The following is an 18557-nucleotide window of genomic DNA, read 5'->3' as shown; positions in this document are numbered from 1 at the left end:
ATCTTGACTTAATTTTTTTTTTAGCCCATCTAGTGAGCATTTCTATTAGGTTGCAGAGGTAATTAAGTGGTGTTGGTGAGCAAATTAAAAAGGAAATTGGAATGAACACTTTCGAGAAAGTATTTTTTTATGCACACAAAAGTATCTTTTCAAAACCCACAATATGAAATATTCACTAATTCTCCAATTTTTTGATCCAGATGGAGATGTTACTAATAGAATTAGTAGATTTTCTTTGGGTGGCAGAATTCTTATTATCCCCAAAGCCATTGATGCAAAAAGCAAATAGTAGAATGCAAATAAGCATTATTTACTTATTTACAATTACATGAAATTGGTGATTATGAAATAAGAGTTTTGGCAAATCTTAGAAGAAAAGTAGTCTCATTATTTTATGGTTCTCACCTCTTGTGTTCTTTGCCACTTCTAAGTACAAGAAGAAGAGAACCAAGTCTTTAGAATGTGCCAATTTAATTTCTGACTTCTCCCCTCCCTACTCAAAGACTGACCCCATGGATCTGACCAACATACATGAAAAAAAAAAAGTTGGAAAAGAAATTACTTTTTGAAAGCCTAAGTCACTGCTTTAAAATGTTTAACAAGTGGCATATGAGAGCTCAGGCTCCAGTTTAAATTGAAGAAATAAAAATAAAAGGTTGTAATAAAGAAATAATAGAAGGGTGGCAGCCTTTTGATTAGAGAGATGACATGAGGGTTTTAATGACTTTCTCCGGACAGTCAGTTGCCTTCATTAAATTTTACACCATTTGTGAACCAAGTGCCTTTTTATGCAAAATTCACTTTGCAGGTAAAGAACAGGAGAAAAATTAAGTGGTCTTGTCTTAATTCTTCTGTTTCCTTTCTCTACGGTGATAGGGAGGTAATTGACTCTCTTCAAGGTCCAGCTGCCTCATCCAGAGAAGGGGGATAAACCTGTGAAATTCTTGGGGAATTAAATGAAAATCTACGTAAGAATGTATTAAAAAACAGAAATGTAGGGTTTGCTGGTTCGGATCCCGGGTGCGGACATGGCACCGCTTGGCACGCCTTGCTGTGGTAGGCGTCCCACGTATAAAGTAGAGGAAGATGAGCATGGATGTTAGCTCAGGGCCAGTCTCCCTCAGCAAAAAAAGAGGAGGACTGGCAGTAGTTAGCTCAGGGCTAATCTTCCTCAAAAAAACCCCAAAAAAACAGAAGTGGAGAGTATCACTTGGTAGATGTAATTTGGATTTTGAATGATATTATTTAAAATTAATAGATACAGCACGTTAGAGTTGGAAAAGACCTAGGAATCCCCCAATATCCTCGTCACACAGAGATTTTAGGTCAGTGTGTGAGTGCTTAAAGAGATGATGATAATATGGAGAACAACCAACATTTAATAGGGGGTTATTATGTGCCAGGCATACATTATCACCTCACTCATTCCACCAAACTCCCTTACAAGGTATGAACCTGGGCTGCAGGTGACTAAGACTGGAAGCTTGCCCTGCCCCTCCCACTCTGGAGTCTGAGCCCGTAACCTCAGGGCCTCCCAAAGCCACCCCATACTGGGCCTTCGATGTGCTAACTGGAAGAGCCATGTGCAGATTCTGCTCAGCTAAACTCGCTCCATTCTCGCCTTCAGGTAGATGATAAAACTTAAAAGTGCAAAAAAAAAGAAGAGTGAGACAGCATCCAACTTAGCACAGAAGCATGGTGCAGGGGAAACTGAGACTTTTCGCCTCAAACTTCTGCCAGACTTTCACCGCTTTCCTGAGCCGCCTTTGCCTACAAACCCTATCTCTGTTTGTATGTCTACGTGAGAGGACGAGGACCAGGGGAAAATAGAAAAGCAAAGTTTCTTGAGCTATTTTTACTGTATCCTGAAATAGGAATTCACGGAAAGTGATATGGCTTGAAGTTTGAGTTATAGATCCCAAACTAATAGAGTCAGCAGCCATATGCATATGATTATGGAGCATGTTATATTATCTATGCCTGGCCCACCACTTAGAGCTTCAAATATATTATCTCATCTAATTCTCACAACATCTCTATATAGGTATAGTAATTCTCATTTTATAAATGGGAGAATTTAGGCTTACAGAAGTTAAATACGCCACCTAAGGTCACACCATGTGTGACAGTCAGGATTCAGACCTCGGTCTAACTCCGTGCTCCTAAGAACAAAGTTATATGCTTTTGAATTTTGAATTATAACTTCCCTTAAATCTGTAGGAGTTGGCAGGATCTCCAGCCATGTGCTTGGACCTGCTTTCTTGTGCCTAACTGCTCAATTCCACATAAAACTCTGTCACAGATTTGGTGACCGACACTTTCACAAACTCAACCATTTTTGGTGTGCTAACATTCCTAAGGAAGAATGAAACGCTAAGTCAACACTAACAACATCTACAAAGTTGCTACAAATTATTAGCTATTAAACAATTGTCAAATTGAAACAGCAATGTATTCAAGCAATGTCTACTTATCACAAACCGTACAGAGCCCTTAGCTAGCTTTGAGGGTGGTACAGAGAGCCGATCTAGAGAGCTAGCACCAGGTGAACGACCCCAGACCCTCCATAATCAAGATTGATTTCTCAGCTTTTGTTTTCCTTACCTCCTGCCGTCAAGGGCACCATAAAAACTCAGCAAATGTTATCAGATAACATGCCTAAAAAGAGGCTGGTAAGTTTAAGTAAGTAAAAAGTTTTTTAAAAAAAGTACACTCGTGCAGATGAAAAAGTTAAAATGTCACAGCTTCAGAGATTACTGTCTCTAGAAGGATGCTGTATGAGGCAGGAAAAGGTCCAAGAACTCAGGGGTTTCGCCATCCACCTACAAAGCAGCAGGTTTTAAGGTTCCTGACAACGTTCAAAGGGAAGCTCCCCTGATATTTCTGCCTTAAATGCCCAGCATATGGAGCAACACAGCAATGTGTAACAGTACCATTTTTTTCCTCTAATTTTTAAAATGTCTGACACATTACTTTTCAGTGTAATTTTATTTCAGCCAGGGCCCAATTTTTGTTTTCTCTTTGGCCAGCTGAAATCAACTCATGTTTTATACTGGCGGAAAATGAGCAACTAGAATTCCATTTAGAATAAGAAACATGGAGAAAACGCTCATCCATTCAGTGGCTGATAACTCTGCTGGGATGTGCAGCTCATGTGTATAGAAGCATCAAAATCTGGATGAATAAAGAACAGAAAACCCACGTTTCTACTCTCAGGTTTGCAAGTTGATCAATGGTATTAAAGATCATTGGCTCTCCAAATATGTCCATGTTCCTTTCTATAAAATAAGGAGGACATTCTTTAGAAGGGTTCCAATTTTCGGAGCTAATTGTTGGAAAGAGTTCAAAACCTTGTAGAAAAACTTCTTGACCAACAAGACAAAATCAGGCTTTTTCTTACCATACTGCAAAGACAGTCTCAGTTGTACCACTAACCTCTGCTTGCTCATTTTGAAATTGGAAACATAAGCGTACCCAGCCTAATTTTCCCTCCTACAGCCAAAAGAAGGTGACACACTAATATGGGTAACACCACCACAATGCTCAGGAGTAGAATGTATGGACACAGAAGGCTTGCCCCTTACCTAATGACCAAGAAGGACTGAAATTCTGGACCTCCTGAACGCCCCTGAGCGTGATGCCTCCCGGCATCCTCCAACAGTAAGGAAGAGTCAGAGAACATTTTATTGCCAGGAGAGACAACACTCGCCTCATGGCAACCAGTTCTAACATTCTGCTAATATGGAGATCCCAGAACAGCTAGATGCAGGCAGGTTGGGGTTTTGCAGTTTCTATTTCCTAGAAATTTCTCGATGGGTGGGCAGTATATCCAGTCCATTGCTCACCATCTGGAGCAAGCAGGGCCCGAGCCATCCACTCCCAAATGAGGGAAGATGATTTCTCTCCTCCGCCTCACCCCTCCTCTATGGATTTACCATCCAGCCTCAACTCAGTGGCTTCTTTAAAAAAGAAACAAAGTTTGCTTTTGGGGAAGGAAAGTATAGCATATGCTATGCATCCAACTAAGTATTGATACAACTCATAAGAGGCTTCTGCTGGGATCTACATTTATACATTTTTGAGGGTGTAACAAATGTGCTGGCGTTGAATCACACACTCAAGGAATATTCAGGGCCCATTGTTTGACGAATACAGTGAAGTATAACTACAAGGATAGCCGGGTTAACAGAACATTCTGTGCAAGTATAGCTGAAACCCACGAGTCTTCCGACCATAGAGGAAATTGCTTTTTACGCTACTGAAAATTGATCCTGAGCCCATGCTGACCTACCTTTTAAATACAAGATGCAAGAAGACTCCCTAGGATATTAAACGCTGTCTGAAAGTACTTCAAGGAAAAAGCAGTCGAGGACAGTATTTTCCAGAGTGTGTACCGAGGAATACTGGTCTCCAGAGATAACGCCAAAAAGGGTTGCAATGGTTAAGTGAGTCTGGGAAGCTCTATGTCTCTACCCCTTGCAGACTTAAAATGCACATTAGCAAATTAGAGGATCTGAAAATTCCTCTACTAAGGAAACCTTGCTCTACCCCAGCTTTCAACCTATTTAACCACAAAGTCCTTTTTATCTTTTTTTTAAAGTAATGTCTATTTAAATATCCTTGGAACCATAGTTTTCCAAATATTGAAGAAGATATATTTACTCAATCCTGTTGAGTCATTTCTAGTTGTTAATAATTATAACAATGCTATAAAAATTTACAAAAATACGTCCTTGTATACATTCCTGGAATGATGTTATAGACACAGACCTTTGTCAATTACAATTAAGTGCTTAAATTACTTTACAGGGAATGTCCAAGATTTTTTTTCAAAGCTATTTGAAATTTGCTTCTTCTTCATTCAAAAGAATATCCACTCTTTCAAATAGACAGTATTTCAGGCAAGCATACGAGTCTGCTATTTTGACTGTGGAAGACATAGTGGAGAATTCATCATTGGCATTCAAAAGGAAGGCGATTATGTCACTACCCCCATTCAAAAATCTTCAATAGGTCCCTATTACCTATCAAATCAAGCACAAACTCTCCAGCCTGCTATTCAATATCTTTCACACTATGGACTCAGTCCTCCTTTAAAAAAAATATATAATAATAATTATTGAAGGCTTCCTATGTTACCACAGAGCACGATGGAAAGCAGAGGGGGAAGACGTGGAAACTGTCTTCAAGAATCTTACAGTCAAATAGGATAATAAATAGGTCATGTAACCAATTATACCGTAGTACAGGGACAACCTGATTGTCACAGAGAGAACCAGAAAAAGGTGCAATGGGACTTCAAAAGAAAGGAATTACTTTCCACTAGGTGAGCCTGGGGCTAGCGGCAGGGCTTAGGGCCAGGCTCAAGGCAGGGAGATGCTCTTCTGCCTCTGTATCCCATAACTTCCCTTTTCTACATATGAATGCAGGATTTCATTTTCAGGTTCCTCATTATGATGTCAGTTGTACAGGGTCAGTTTTCAACTAGTTTAAAAGCAACTTTTAAATAAAAAAATATTTATAACATTATTTACTATGAACCAGTATAAAATTACTGTCATTTTATATAAACCACATCATTTAATCCCTACCCCCCAAAATCTACTAGATTAGATATTATTTATTACTCCCATTTTACAGATATGAAGTAGAGGATTGCGCGTGACAAGTGACAGATCTGAGGATTTGAAGGCAGGCGTGTCAATGCCAGAAGCCACTTCTTTAACCACTACGCCACATTGCCCATAAGTGCCTTATGCCCCAGAAAGAATCATTATTTACCCAACGTGCACCGCACATTTCTACTTCAACAACTTTGCATGTGCAAACAGATACTCTTCCTCCTCTTCTCCACTGGTTGATAGGTGTCCATATTTCAAAACTCATGGCAGGGAGAACTCTAGGGAAACTCAAAGAGAAAACTCTAGAGCCAAGGGAGAGGCCTGCGTGTTATTCTGGCCTCTGTCCTCTCCCCTTCCTCCTACACATAATCTCTCTATCAGTCCTCTCCCCTCCACCTCTACTGCCACTGCCTTAATTCGGCCCTCATCTGTCTTCTGGACTATTAATCCTTATTCTGTATTTAGTTTTGCTTCCCTCAAATGTGTTCTCCACATTCTAAAAGAGCCTTTTTAAAAATGTAAATCTCATCATAAACTCCTCTTGCTTAAATTTCTTTAATGGTATCCCCACATCAGCAGGGTTTCCCTGGGGCATGGATTAAAACTTCAGGTTCCCAGGAGCTCCCGTGGAAATCCTGATTCTGTGTGCCTAGGGTCTGCCTGGGAATCTGTATTTCGATGCCCCTTAGGAGCTACTTATGGCCAGGAAAGTTTGGTAAACAGTGCTCTACAGGATTAAGGATAAGCTTCTTAACGTAGTAAACACGAATCTTCACATACAGCCTCTCCTCGCCCCTCCAGTCATCCTCTTCACCATGCATTCTCTCACAAACAGCAATATCAATCTGCTTCTTGCTCTGAAGATACCACCCTTCGCATTTCTGGGCCTTTGCATTGGCTCTTCCACCTGCTCGCCATATCCTCCTTACCTTGTTCACCTGGAAACCACCCACTGAGGGCCATCAAAACCTTTTAAAACATCCCCATTTCTGTGAAGCCTTCCATAAATATTTCAGACAGAATTAATCACTACTCTTCTGAAATACCTTACAACCTGTATGTTATATGCAACATTAGAAGCATGTATATTTATCGCTTTACATTTATGAGTTACTTACTAAAGACTATAAAGAGGAGAGATACCACATCTTATTAGCTTTGTATCTCTAGCATCTAAGATGGGGCTTGACACCAATTACATGGTCAATAAATGTTGAATGAAGATAAGATTTTTGGAGTCCTACATTAGTCAGTCACCAAGCTAGACTTTTTAAAAGCTAATGCTTATTTAATCCTAACAATTACCCTATGAGGTGGTTATTATTCCCATTTTACAGATGAAGAAACTAACATGCAGAAAAATCGCTGCTTAGAAGTGGCAAGGCACAGACAGGTGTTCAGAGCTGCCTGCTTCTGAAGCTGCATTCTTTGAACACCACACTGCCTCCAAGTCAACGAGCCTGTCTCCATCCACGTCCCCTAAAACTGAATAGCTGCCTTGCATGCGAGTTATTAGTATACTCGCCATGGCGCCTCCCATCTCCTCCTGGGAGAGGGTAAGTTATTGATGGCAGGGACCCTTGTGATTTCCATATTTTTATTCCCATAATGGCTTACTCAATAAATATCTTTGTCTACTGAATTTAAGCAGCATATATGCAGAAAAGGTCTTGAGAGATTGAGAGCTTCCTGCCTCCAGATAGGTGTGCGTACCTACACATCAGCCCCAGTACAAGACAATCTGTCATAAAAAGATGTCCATAAGATTTCAATAATCCATGATTTATCAACTTTTCTTCATCATTCGCATTTAGTACATAGAAATTTTGGAGGTTTTATTTTAGCGGATGGCATTTGTTACAAATGTTAGTTGGAAGAGGAAATATGAAATTTTACACTCCTAGTCTACTTTTGTAAATCTTCAAACCTAAAAAAAAATGAATGCTTGGTTTTGAGGCCACAGGAACATCTCTAGCTGGTAGCGAGGGTTAAGGAATAAGTGTTTTGATTAAGCAAATATTCTGTTGACTAAAGGGTAATCAGTTAAATTTGGTATGAATTAGCAGTCTAAAAATAATTAGAACCTGGTTGAATATATTTAACTGTGAAATTCTCATGAAAATTATTTAGACTTTTTGGAATGATCTGGAATGCATTTCAGGGGAAGGTACAGTCTCAGCCTCTGTAATGATGATCATTTATTAGTCTACTTGTGAAAAATAGAAATTCCAACAGAGAGACGTTCTAATTGATTAGATAATGGATAACGGAGAGGTTGGTCTGTGTTTACAAAATACACATCATACTTCGGCGACTGAAGAGTCATCTCATGTTAATATACCACCTTAGATGTCCTACACCTTACTGTGACATTCTACCATCCTCAGATAATAAACTCTAAAAGGCTAGTTATTTTCTTGCCAGACCAGGAAGAAAAAGGCTCTCCTCATAAACAAAAGCAAGAAATGAAAAAAAATTATCTCACTGCATATTACAACTAGCCTGTAAAATCAAGAAATAAAACGTTCATGTTACACCCCGATTTAAAAAAAAAACAAAAACTTGCAGCCTCGCTCTATGTTAAAAGATAAAATGCACAAATAAAAAATGAGACCCATGAATGTAAACATTAGATTCCTGGAGCTTGAATTTAAAAGATCAACCAAGTCAGTCCTATTTCACAGGTGAGCAAAAGACCGAACTGATTAAGGGATGCATCCAAGGCCACAGAGCTAATTAGTGGCAGCATAGCACGGGGGCAAGGGAACAGAGGAACCAACAGTTGTGGGTTCCAGGCAATGTTATGTGCTTAATACATGGAATCCCTCTTAATCTAATCTCCAGGACAGGCTCGAGGGTGAGGAGTTTCTACCCCACTTTGCAGGTGGAGAAACTGAATCTAGCAGATGTTGAGTAAAACTGGGATTTGAACCCATGTCTCTCTGCCTCCTAAATTGTGCCCTTTTTAGTGCAACCTTGACCCTGGAGCACGGGCCTCTGGACTCACAGACCGAGATTCTAGACAGAACCTCAAGCAAATAAAAAAGAGCTCAATACAAGGTTTTGTCCCATCACCCAAAATAATTATACTTACTCAAAAGCCAACTATGGAAAAACTGGAGGACACAGGTAGGGAATCAACAAAAGCATGTGGGGCCTAAAACTTCAAGAATTACCACCAGACTCTTTACCTGTGTGTGAAGACCAATGACTACCCCCAAGGTCAATCTCATCCTCAACAAGGAGTGCAAGCAAAGTGGACGCTGAGTTCATCATGGGAAACTATTTGCCACATTAAGCAATTTCCCTTATTAGGTTCACCATTACATAAAAGACATGTCTATACTTGCTTTTATATAGACAACATAATGAAAAGAAGTGCCATCTTGAAATTCTGACCATATGTACATAATTTGAGACAACACTAAAGGACAAATAAGACATATCCCATGTTAAGTAGTATCTTTTTTTTTTTCTTTTGAGGAAGATTAGCCCGGAGCTAACATCTGCTGCCAATCCTCCTCTTTGTGCTGAGGAAGACTGGCCCTGATCTAACATCCGTGCCCATCTTCCTCCACTTTATATGTGGGACGCCTGCCACAGTATGGCTTGCCAAGCTGTGCCGTGTCTGCACCCGGGATCTGAACAGGTGAACCTCCTGCTGCCGAAGTGGAACGTGCGAACTTAACCAACCGCTAGGCCACTGGGCTGGCCCCTCGTGTTAAGTAGTATCTTAAAACACAAATCTAAAGTTTAAGAACCTACCTATAACTGAAAGAAATTCGAAGTTTGAACTGATGGTCTGTTGACTGACTTAAGGCAGTGTTGTACACAACAAAATTTTAGTAAAAGAAAATAATTTTTATTGTCTCTTAAGATTGTAATGAGATTTGATCTAATGTATCAATGTGTCCTTTATGCTCAGACACACATCATAGAGCTGATAATGTGCAAAGTTTTGACCAATTAGTCCACCTTAAAATGACAAAAAGTGAAATCTGTGGATCTTGTTTATTGATTCAAAAGTGGACCTATTATTGCTAGATAACTGAATAAGTGATAATCCCTGCCTTGGAAAAGCAGGGCGAGAGACCAGTAACCAAGCAATTACAACACAAAATATGAACAAGTCTATAACAGAGGGAGAGAGTGCCACCGGCGTGCAGAGAAGGGAACGCTGGCTGATGCCTGGGCAAATCAGGAAGGCTTCTTGGAGTAGATGACATTGCGATTGAGTTTTCATCAGTAAGGATTTCCTAGGCAGAAGAGAGGCAGGGACACTGTTCCTCTCGGTCTCCCTCCCTTTTGTCCCTTTTCAAGACCTGGCTTTTGAGCAAGCTGAGGGACCTTACTGCTGTATAGACAGGATTCTAAAATGGTTCATTTCCTTTTAATGAGGAATTTGATTTTAGTGAAATCCCAGTTATCTTCTTGCTGGTCAGCAGAAAGGGAGCGAACAGCTCAAGACTACCGAGGGATAAATTTGGTAGACAAAAAATGGTTTATATTATTGTCTGCTGTGACATCAAAATATTTTTAAAGGCCAAATTAAAACCAAATGTCAACATAGGAAGACGAATAAAAAGTTATTCTCCCACTACCCCGGCTCAAGAAAAACAATAAGAATTTCAAGAAACTCTCTGAGGGTAGAAATAAGAAAGACAGAGGAAGGGGGAAAATAACATGGCGTCATTATAGACTATTCTTCCCAAGCAAAGTACAGACAATGAAGGGAAAACTAGAACACGTGTATTACAATGTATAGCACCATCAGGCTGTGTTTGATGCTCTGGAGGGCTCCAACAAGTACTGTTCAGCCAAAAATCAATTGAAAAATCAGCATGATAACAGAGCATGAGTTGCCCTATAATAGCCTTAAGACCCCCAAGGCTATGCAAGTCCTTTTCATCTGCCACACTGCACTGACTCAAGGGGAACCTCACTTCCCCTCCCTGAGTCCTGTGCCCACTGTATTTCTAACCTACTGCTTTATCCTCCCGTAGAAAGGGGAACTGACAAGGACTGATGACGTTTCAAAAATTTTTTCTCTTTCTGCTTTCTTCTTTATCTTTTCTTGACATTCGCACTCAAATTCATCCTTTAATATCAGTCATACCCTATTTCCACAACATTAAATGGTCAGGCATAATCTCTGGATCACCTAATATTAGTCTCGTGTTTTGAATGCCTTCACTAATATACATGAAATGCCCCCTAATAAAATCAGAGTTCAGGCTTATGCAAATGTGACATGTAAGCAATTTACAGCATTGTTATAAATATACATATATAGTTCATTCCAAGATTTCATCTCAATATTTCTTCAATCACTTCCTCACAATGTCTGGTTTGTTCGATTTATATTTCTACTTGGCATTTGGTACAAAGCCCCAAAGATAAGATACATCTGTCCCTTAGTCACAGATCTTGGCATTTTTACCTTAACTCAATCGTGAAATGATTGGTTGAAAATTACCTTGCTTATTAGCAGGATTTCCTCATAATAAAACATGTTATTTCCAAACTTTGGAACGTGACAGGAGATGTACCAACTCAGTAGTGACATATTAAAGCTTAAGGAGGACATATAAACACCCTGATCCGTGTGAGGGAAGGAAAAGCTAATTGGAAGTCAGCTTCCCTGTGATTATCAGCTTGTTTATGGGGAGGGAGGACTCCTCTGAATGGCACTGTAAATTCACCCCTGATTATGGCATTAAAACCGGAGCTCATTTCCACAAGATCCCTGAAAGCCCCCCCAATCCATTTTGTTTAGTTACAAAGGGTTGTGTACTGTTTTCAGAGAATGACAGTTTTTCATGCTTTGATTTTCTCCAGTTTCCAGAAAAATTAATCAGTTGCACAAGCCAGTTGTCAGATTTCACTTCCCTCATGGCAGAAAGCACACATATTCATTGTCTGCTATAAGAATAAATTGTAGTAATTTTTCCCCATGTCAATATGAATATTAGACTGACCCAATTAATATGAAATGCTTCTATGCTGCTGGAACAGACAGTGCTACAGAAAGAGCCATTTGCACAACCTGTTCCTGATTATGGGCCATAAGGACACAAAGATGGCACACACATTTGTGGACCATCTGAATTCTTATACGGAAAGGGGAGGGGGAAGGGGGAGCGGCATGACGTTAGCTTGACTGTCGTGGGTCATGTTTTTTAATCCGGAGTATTGGACATGTAACACAGCAACAAGAGCTGATCATTTTGTTTAATCACCTTTTGGATCTTTGCCAGATGGTCTCTATTGAGAGCGCTGCAAACAGAGAGAGATGAAGTGCATCTAACACGCCACCAGAGCTTTCCCGTAAATGTCTGAGAACTGATTCCAACAAGAATTTAGTCTCAGAGCAGAAAGGGATACATTTAAAAACTATGTGCATTAACTATACTTTTCCCCATAGAATCCTCACTTGGCATGAATAATTTACCCACTCTTATGCTAATGGGATCATGAAAGTATCCCTCTGTCTTTAGTGGAGCTATTCTCAGCTTTCAGTAATTACCCCACCCAGTGAAAATAACATGGCTTCTGCATTGAACGGCTGACTAGTACCTGACAATTAGAAAGATCATGGCTGACAGGGGAAGGGTCCAGAACTGGACAGAGATGCTCTGGTAGCCAACGAAGGGTATAGACAGAAAGTACCGCTGGTCATGGGGGGGGATGCAGCCGGGTGGAAAGCGGGGGGAAAAAGGGTGAAAAATTTTTTTTCCGTTGTCAAGCTTTTCTTTCTCTGACTTAGTGTGTATCAAGATTTTACTTAAACAAAAATACGTTCCTCTCTACATTACAAAACGTAAAAGACATTCATGACAAGATTAGTTTTGAAGAAAAAAATAAACAATAGCTAAGAGAAAGAACTAGTTATCTCTAAAGCGCATCTGCACTAAGTATTTATTTGATCAGAATTTTAAAAGATCTAAATAGTGGAAAATCCTCTGCATTTTGCTTCTTGGAGGGGAAAAAAGGATTACCAAAAAAACCCCTCATTTGCAACCTCTGTCCACACAACTCCATGTTAGGTAGTTCACTGTGTAAAAATTATCAGGCTAAAACATCTGGGAAAGAAAGCTATGAAACAGCAGGGAACGTGGCTGGTTTATTGTTTATCTTTTGTTTATGAGGCAGTATTCAAGTTTAATTACTACTCTAAATTAAACTCTAACTGGCATCAGGAGACATCCCTTTACATGACTAAGTTAAAAAAAATCTAGAAATCCCAACTCCGGGTTTTTCAAGTAAGTTGATACATATAGGAAGAAATTACTCAAAATTAACAGCAATTATAGAAAGCTTTTAAGCATTTATGGGCACCATTACATGTTCCTAGAGCATTTATTTATTAGAAGAGTTTAATTTTATTTCTAATGGTTCCTATCCTAAAAACTCCTAAGAAAAGCAACAGAAATTATTTGGATGTTTGCTGATGGTTAAAGGATGGTATTCTTTTTTACTTTATTTGGGGGCAGGGGGAGAGAATGAAAATGCAACATAAATATTCTATATACCACAGCTGCTTCTGTGACAATGTTCCGTTATCAATCACAGTCTCAGAGAATTTTTTGATACAATTAGGAGGACAGGAAGGAAAAGAAATGTCACTGTATTTATCATAACAGTAAGTGACCAGTTTTAGATGAACTTAGCTCTAGGAAAAATAAAAGTTAAAAGCAACTAGCAAAAGATTATGCCAGATGGCATCTGTCATATTGTATTTAGGGTTATTTTAAAGAGATTGCCGCCACTATGAAAACATTCCATTGACAGAGTTTTCCTAGACTGAATAAGAAATCCCAGTAGAACATATTCAGGACCCACCGTAAGTGGGTTTGAGGTTTTTTCCCCCTCCTTTAAACCTATAACTGGAATATTTTGGCGGGGGAGAATACTATTTCACACCTTATATAACTCAAAAGTGCAATACTATTTTAGATCCTTGCTTACCTATAAACACTTACATTCAATACAAAGGGAGTATTTTTAGATTCCAACACCATGATTGCTAAAGAACTGTATAATAGATAAATAAATACCTAGCTATGAAATTCTAGTCTCATTGCCTGGATGATAGATGGGAACATTGATGGAGGGGCTTGGTAGGTAGCAGAGTTGAGGGGAACTATGCTGGCTTATACAGCCTTGTGTCCTGAAAGATTAGAGACATATAGATGCTAGAATGCTAATGTATTTAGGTTAAACTGGGTCTGGCAACAGCATGGTTAACGTGCGTGTGGTGTGCAGTGTGAGCTCAGCAGTTACTGGGCCAACTGTCTCGGTATTTCTGGGAATCCTGCCTATTCACAGTGCAGGGATTGTTCAATTGCTGCAAAATGTACAAAATGAATTTTACAAAAATGAATTGTAAGGAAGGCCCCATTACAACGATTTTACAGCAAAGATGTCAACATCAATTTTTCTTTCATGCATAGCTAATGATTAAAACAGCATATTCCATTTGCCTAAGACAATTTATTTCATATTGGCACATCAAAATATTGAAATACAAAGTTATCTTTACTCTACCCGTTTTATTCATTGCTGCTGAACCCATACCATTGTTCAAACCAGGAAAAATAAAACAAACTTGGCACGAAATACTTAAAACAAAGGCTCATCAATATTCTCCAATTTGTCAACATCTCAATTACAGCACTGGAAAAAATGTAAATTTCATGTGCTCTAAACACTGAGGGGTCTAGTCTCTTGCCAATTCACATGCGTAACTCCCATCAGCGTTAATGGGAGTTACACAAACCCATCAATAATAATAATACTTTGTACATATATTGTGCCTTTCATCTAAGGCTCTCAAAGTGCTCTATGAACAAGGGGGCTGCTTCCTAGTCTTTACTCTGGCAAAATACACAATGAAATACAAAGCAGCTTTTGACTCAGCAGGTAGAGAATTAGGGACCCCAAGCCTTATTATCAAGCCCCATTTTACTTATGGGAAGCCAGACACAAAGGGGGCCAGTTACTTCCCCAGAGCTCCCAGTCTACACCCTAATTTTATCTCTGAAAAACTAGATTTTTTTTTCTTCGTTTTAATGTGACTAGCAAGACAAACTCCGTCCCTCTGGCTTCTTTTAGCAAAAGAAATCAGAGCGAATGAAAGTCTGGTTCATATTTATATAGTTTCCTGCTAGGCATGTGCTATTTGAAAGATACAGTAAAGTCAGCTTTTACATTTTACCAAGTTTGTTTCTTACAATATTTTAAAGACATGATTTTTCCACCTCCTCTCCGTTTGTTGCACAAACACGGAGGAGGAAAAGGTGACCTTTCACCTGTGTAACGGTAGCTCTTTCACTATCAAGTCATAAAATAAGGTATTTTTAGGTTCCAAAGTAAAGATTTGTATGAATCATCTTAGGAGAAATATTCACAAGAATTATAAAGCAACATAAATGCATGTATTGTTTTATAGCATATGGCTATTAAAGTTTAATTTAAAATGTGTATGAAAACACTGTATTTAGTACAATTCCTCCCTATTTTTTCTGTTTATCATAATTTGTTTTGAAACTGAATCGTTTTACAGTTTTCCATATGCCTGTTGTGCTAATAAATTCTGAATAAGCAAGAAAACTCTTTTCTAAACTAAAAACTTGGTTTCCAAAGAAACATTATAACATATTTAATACGCAGAACATAAATTTCCCTCCCAGGTTTTCCATTATACATCAACCCTAAGATTTAACCTAGGATAAGCATATGCGATTTCAGTCAATATCTCTGTTGACTTTGCCCAGAAGCAGATAATTAATCTTTCCCTCAGAAAACTACTCTGGACAATTCGGTGGGACAAAATCTCAAAATGCCTTGAAAACATGTTTAAAAGGCTAATATGGGCACGAGTATGACAAGATAGACTTGTCTGGCTTTCAAAATTTAAACTCTGCTGTAAAAAACAGAATACCCTTCAACATGTGTTTGGAACCATTGATGTGGAAGCCAGGTAGGAAACTCTCAATGCCAAAACGTTCTCCATTTTATAGGAATCATAACTTTTTTTATCCCTCACACTTTAATACAGCAAAATGACTGACTTCCTAGTACTCATACACATAAGCTACCGTGTCCATTCTTTAATCCCACAGAGATATGATTAAAGGAACAGAATCCTACAGGGATCAAATCCTTCAACATCGGATAAGTGGGTGCGGCTACCCACAACACAGAGGTTTATGGGTATTGTTTTTACCCGCTGTATCAGTCCCAGAGCTTTTCTCTTTCCTGACCAGAAAAAAAAAAAAAACCCAAAGCAACCAAATAAAACTAACCAACATGATAAAACCCCATGCTTTGCTCGCTGCCACAACTATTCTCTGCTCCAAAGCCCAGGGTCTTCTCTCTCCCCCTCCCCTGCTCTGGTCCTTGCCTGCTATCTCCCTTGCCATAACTCAACCAACCCAACAGAACCAGTCAGTTTTAAATTTCAGTTGGGACCTTGGTGACCTGTTAATGAATCTACAGAGAGGAGAAAAACTCACAGTGTTGAGTTATGCCTGGTGTTGCTAGCTGACTTGGAGTCAGAAATGCTTGAAGCGTTAACGTAATTGCAAGAATGTGAAAAATGAAGCGCTGGGCTCCTGAGCAAAGTGAAAGGTCAAAGCGAGCCTCACACACGAGGCTTTGGAAGATAGCCTCATTAGACCATTAAGCCTGCTTCTCCTTTCCCCCTCTTGCGTTCAATGTTTAGGGTGTTTTGTTTTTATTAATAGGTGCATTTCATCCTTTGTGTCACAGCAATTTGGGATGGTAGGGAAGGTGGAGTCATAGAAAGCTTTCCAGATTTAACTACCCTGAGAAGTCTATCATCATGATATGGACCCACAATTAAGCCATTGCATTGCAGATCCATTGAATTTATGTACATGTCATCTTCAAAATGCCTTATAGTTTAGTTTTCTTATGTACAATCTAACTGATCTAAGAAAACAATATATAAAGCCTAAATAGATACAATTTACGAGCTCTTCCACAATTTACGAGGTGATGGTATTCATTTCTGTGTTAGTTGCAACTTTCTTAAACCTAGATTCTAATTTGCACCCATTCACAAGTTCATGGCATCCTAGAAAGGACATTTCTCTAGACTCTTCTAGAATACTAGAAATCCAAAAAAATCTCTGGCCAGAAACTTGGAGGGAAGGCACTCACCCTACCTCAGCCACTCTCTTTTAAATGGCATATATAACTTCAGCTCAAGCTGTTAAACTGTCCCTTACTTGGAAGACCGTCTAATGCTTAAATATTGTGGCCATAAACACAGTCATAATAGAGATGAAATAGACCTAGGAGATCAGACACCATCTAATGTAAAATATTAAAAAGTAAAATCTATACACTTTCCTGGCCCACACTCAATAATGCATCTTCCTTTAAATTATCATTTTAGCCATAGACGATATCCCTACCAATATCTAATTGCTTTCTGTGCAGTAGGTGAGTTTTAAATGGTAAAATTTATTATAAATCACACTAGGCTTCCTTGTCATCTGCAGTTGATGACCCCCTTGCTCTCTGATTATTCTAATTTTTAGGATTTGCAACAAAAGTCACCAGTGAGCTGAATGGAAATGGGGACAAATAATCTAAGAATTTCAAAATCCATCTTCTGCAGATAAGATTCCACGTAAAATGCGCGCAGTACTTCCGGAGTTAAATGAGAACAGATTTTTGCATCGTATGTGCTTTAGAGGCATCGTTGCTTGATTATAGAAAACTCTTATAGTTGATATTACAAACAAAATATCCCATTTATAGCATAATTCAAACTACTACATCATAGCAGGAAAGTAGATCTGTCATTCTATTTACCTACGCACACAGAAGAAAAGTGTAGATAACCAAATTTGTAAAAGAATTGGCAGAACTAATCAATTGTTATTGCAATGCCTACTTAAAGATTAGACATCTCACTTTGATTTTTTTTTTTTTAAATAAGGTAAGTTAAGGAGAGGAAATACTGTCTCCCTAAACAGCAGCTGATTATACTCCCTAACCTGCCACTCTCCTGTTTATGAGGAGGCGGATGTACTGATATCGCAAAATACTGAAGTTATTTTAGTCATGCCTACTTTGCACAAGGAAAATGCTTGACCTTTTACCTTGCTCACTGCTGTTGTCTCCACTCTGGGACGCATGGCCCCCACTGGAGGGCCCTGGGGTGCCTGCTGAGTGGGTGGAGGTGGCATCATCGTGGTCTCGCCAAGATGCAGGATTCTGATGTCAGGAGGCCAAGGAATTTTTCCACAGTTACCATTTCAGCCGTAATTGAGGAACCAAGAGGAAAAGTGCAGAGAGAGACAAAAAATGTATACATATTAGTATTTGTCGAACTAGGCAAATATAGATGCCACGTTGCCAGATCTTATGTTGTCTTTTCAGCAATAGGTACCGGAAAGAAGAAAAGGTGCTCCAGCATCTTGATGAGGTGATGGTGACATTAGTGTATACATTTGTTAATTGAAATCAACACTTAAAATGAGTGCATTTTATTATATACAAACTATACCTCAATAAAGTTCATTTTAAAAGTTAGAAAAACCTACTTAAAAATCTAAAGGTCATTTTCACTCTGCTATCTTAATTAGGGCACTCTCTTCCAAGAAACAGGTCTCAATGCTCTTAGATACTAAATACTTCAGAACGTTAACATCTACCAAACTCAATGACTCCCTTAAAAAAAATCACAGACTCAAGAATGTATGGGGCAGCCCTTTGCAACTTCCACATGCATTGCCCTACAACAGCCTGAATGAACTCTCAAAATTGTCACCATCTGATTACCCAGCCCATAGATACAATGATATTAATCACTGCATCAATATCTAATGACTGATCAATTCTGCTTTCATTTACACAGAGAGCAACAACAAAATGAAACAGCTCTGAACTGTTAGCCAT

At 39.0% G+C, this 18557-nt stretch overlaps 1 protein-coding gene across 20 annotated transcripts in view; it reads right to left on the bottom strand.

Annotated features, from left to right (window-relative positions):
* Positions 1 to 18557, bottom strand: part of MEIS2 (Meis homeobox 2) — a 202042-nt gene that overhangs the window by 166804 nt on the left and 16681 nt on the right. For all 20 annotated transcript variants that reach the window (XM_005603161.4, XM_070272288.1, XM_070272299.1 and 17 more), the window contains exon 7: positions 17759 to 17873. In XM_005603161.4, the coding sequence (XP_005603218.2) occupies positions 17759 to 17873 (115 nt within the window). The remainder of the gene's footprint in view (positions 1 to 17758; positions 17874 to 18557) is intronic.

This window comes from Equus caballus, chromosome 1 (genome assembly GCF_041296265.1).
Source record: "Equus caballus isolate H_3958 breed thoroughbred chromosome 1, TB-T2T, whole genome shotgun sequence".
NCBI lineage: Eukaryota > Metazoa > Chordata > Mammalia > Perissodactyla > Equidae > Equus > Equus caballus.
The sequence above is the reverse complement of the archived record's forward strand: the minus strand, read 5'-3'. Positions and strand labels throughout refer to the sequence as shown.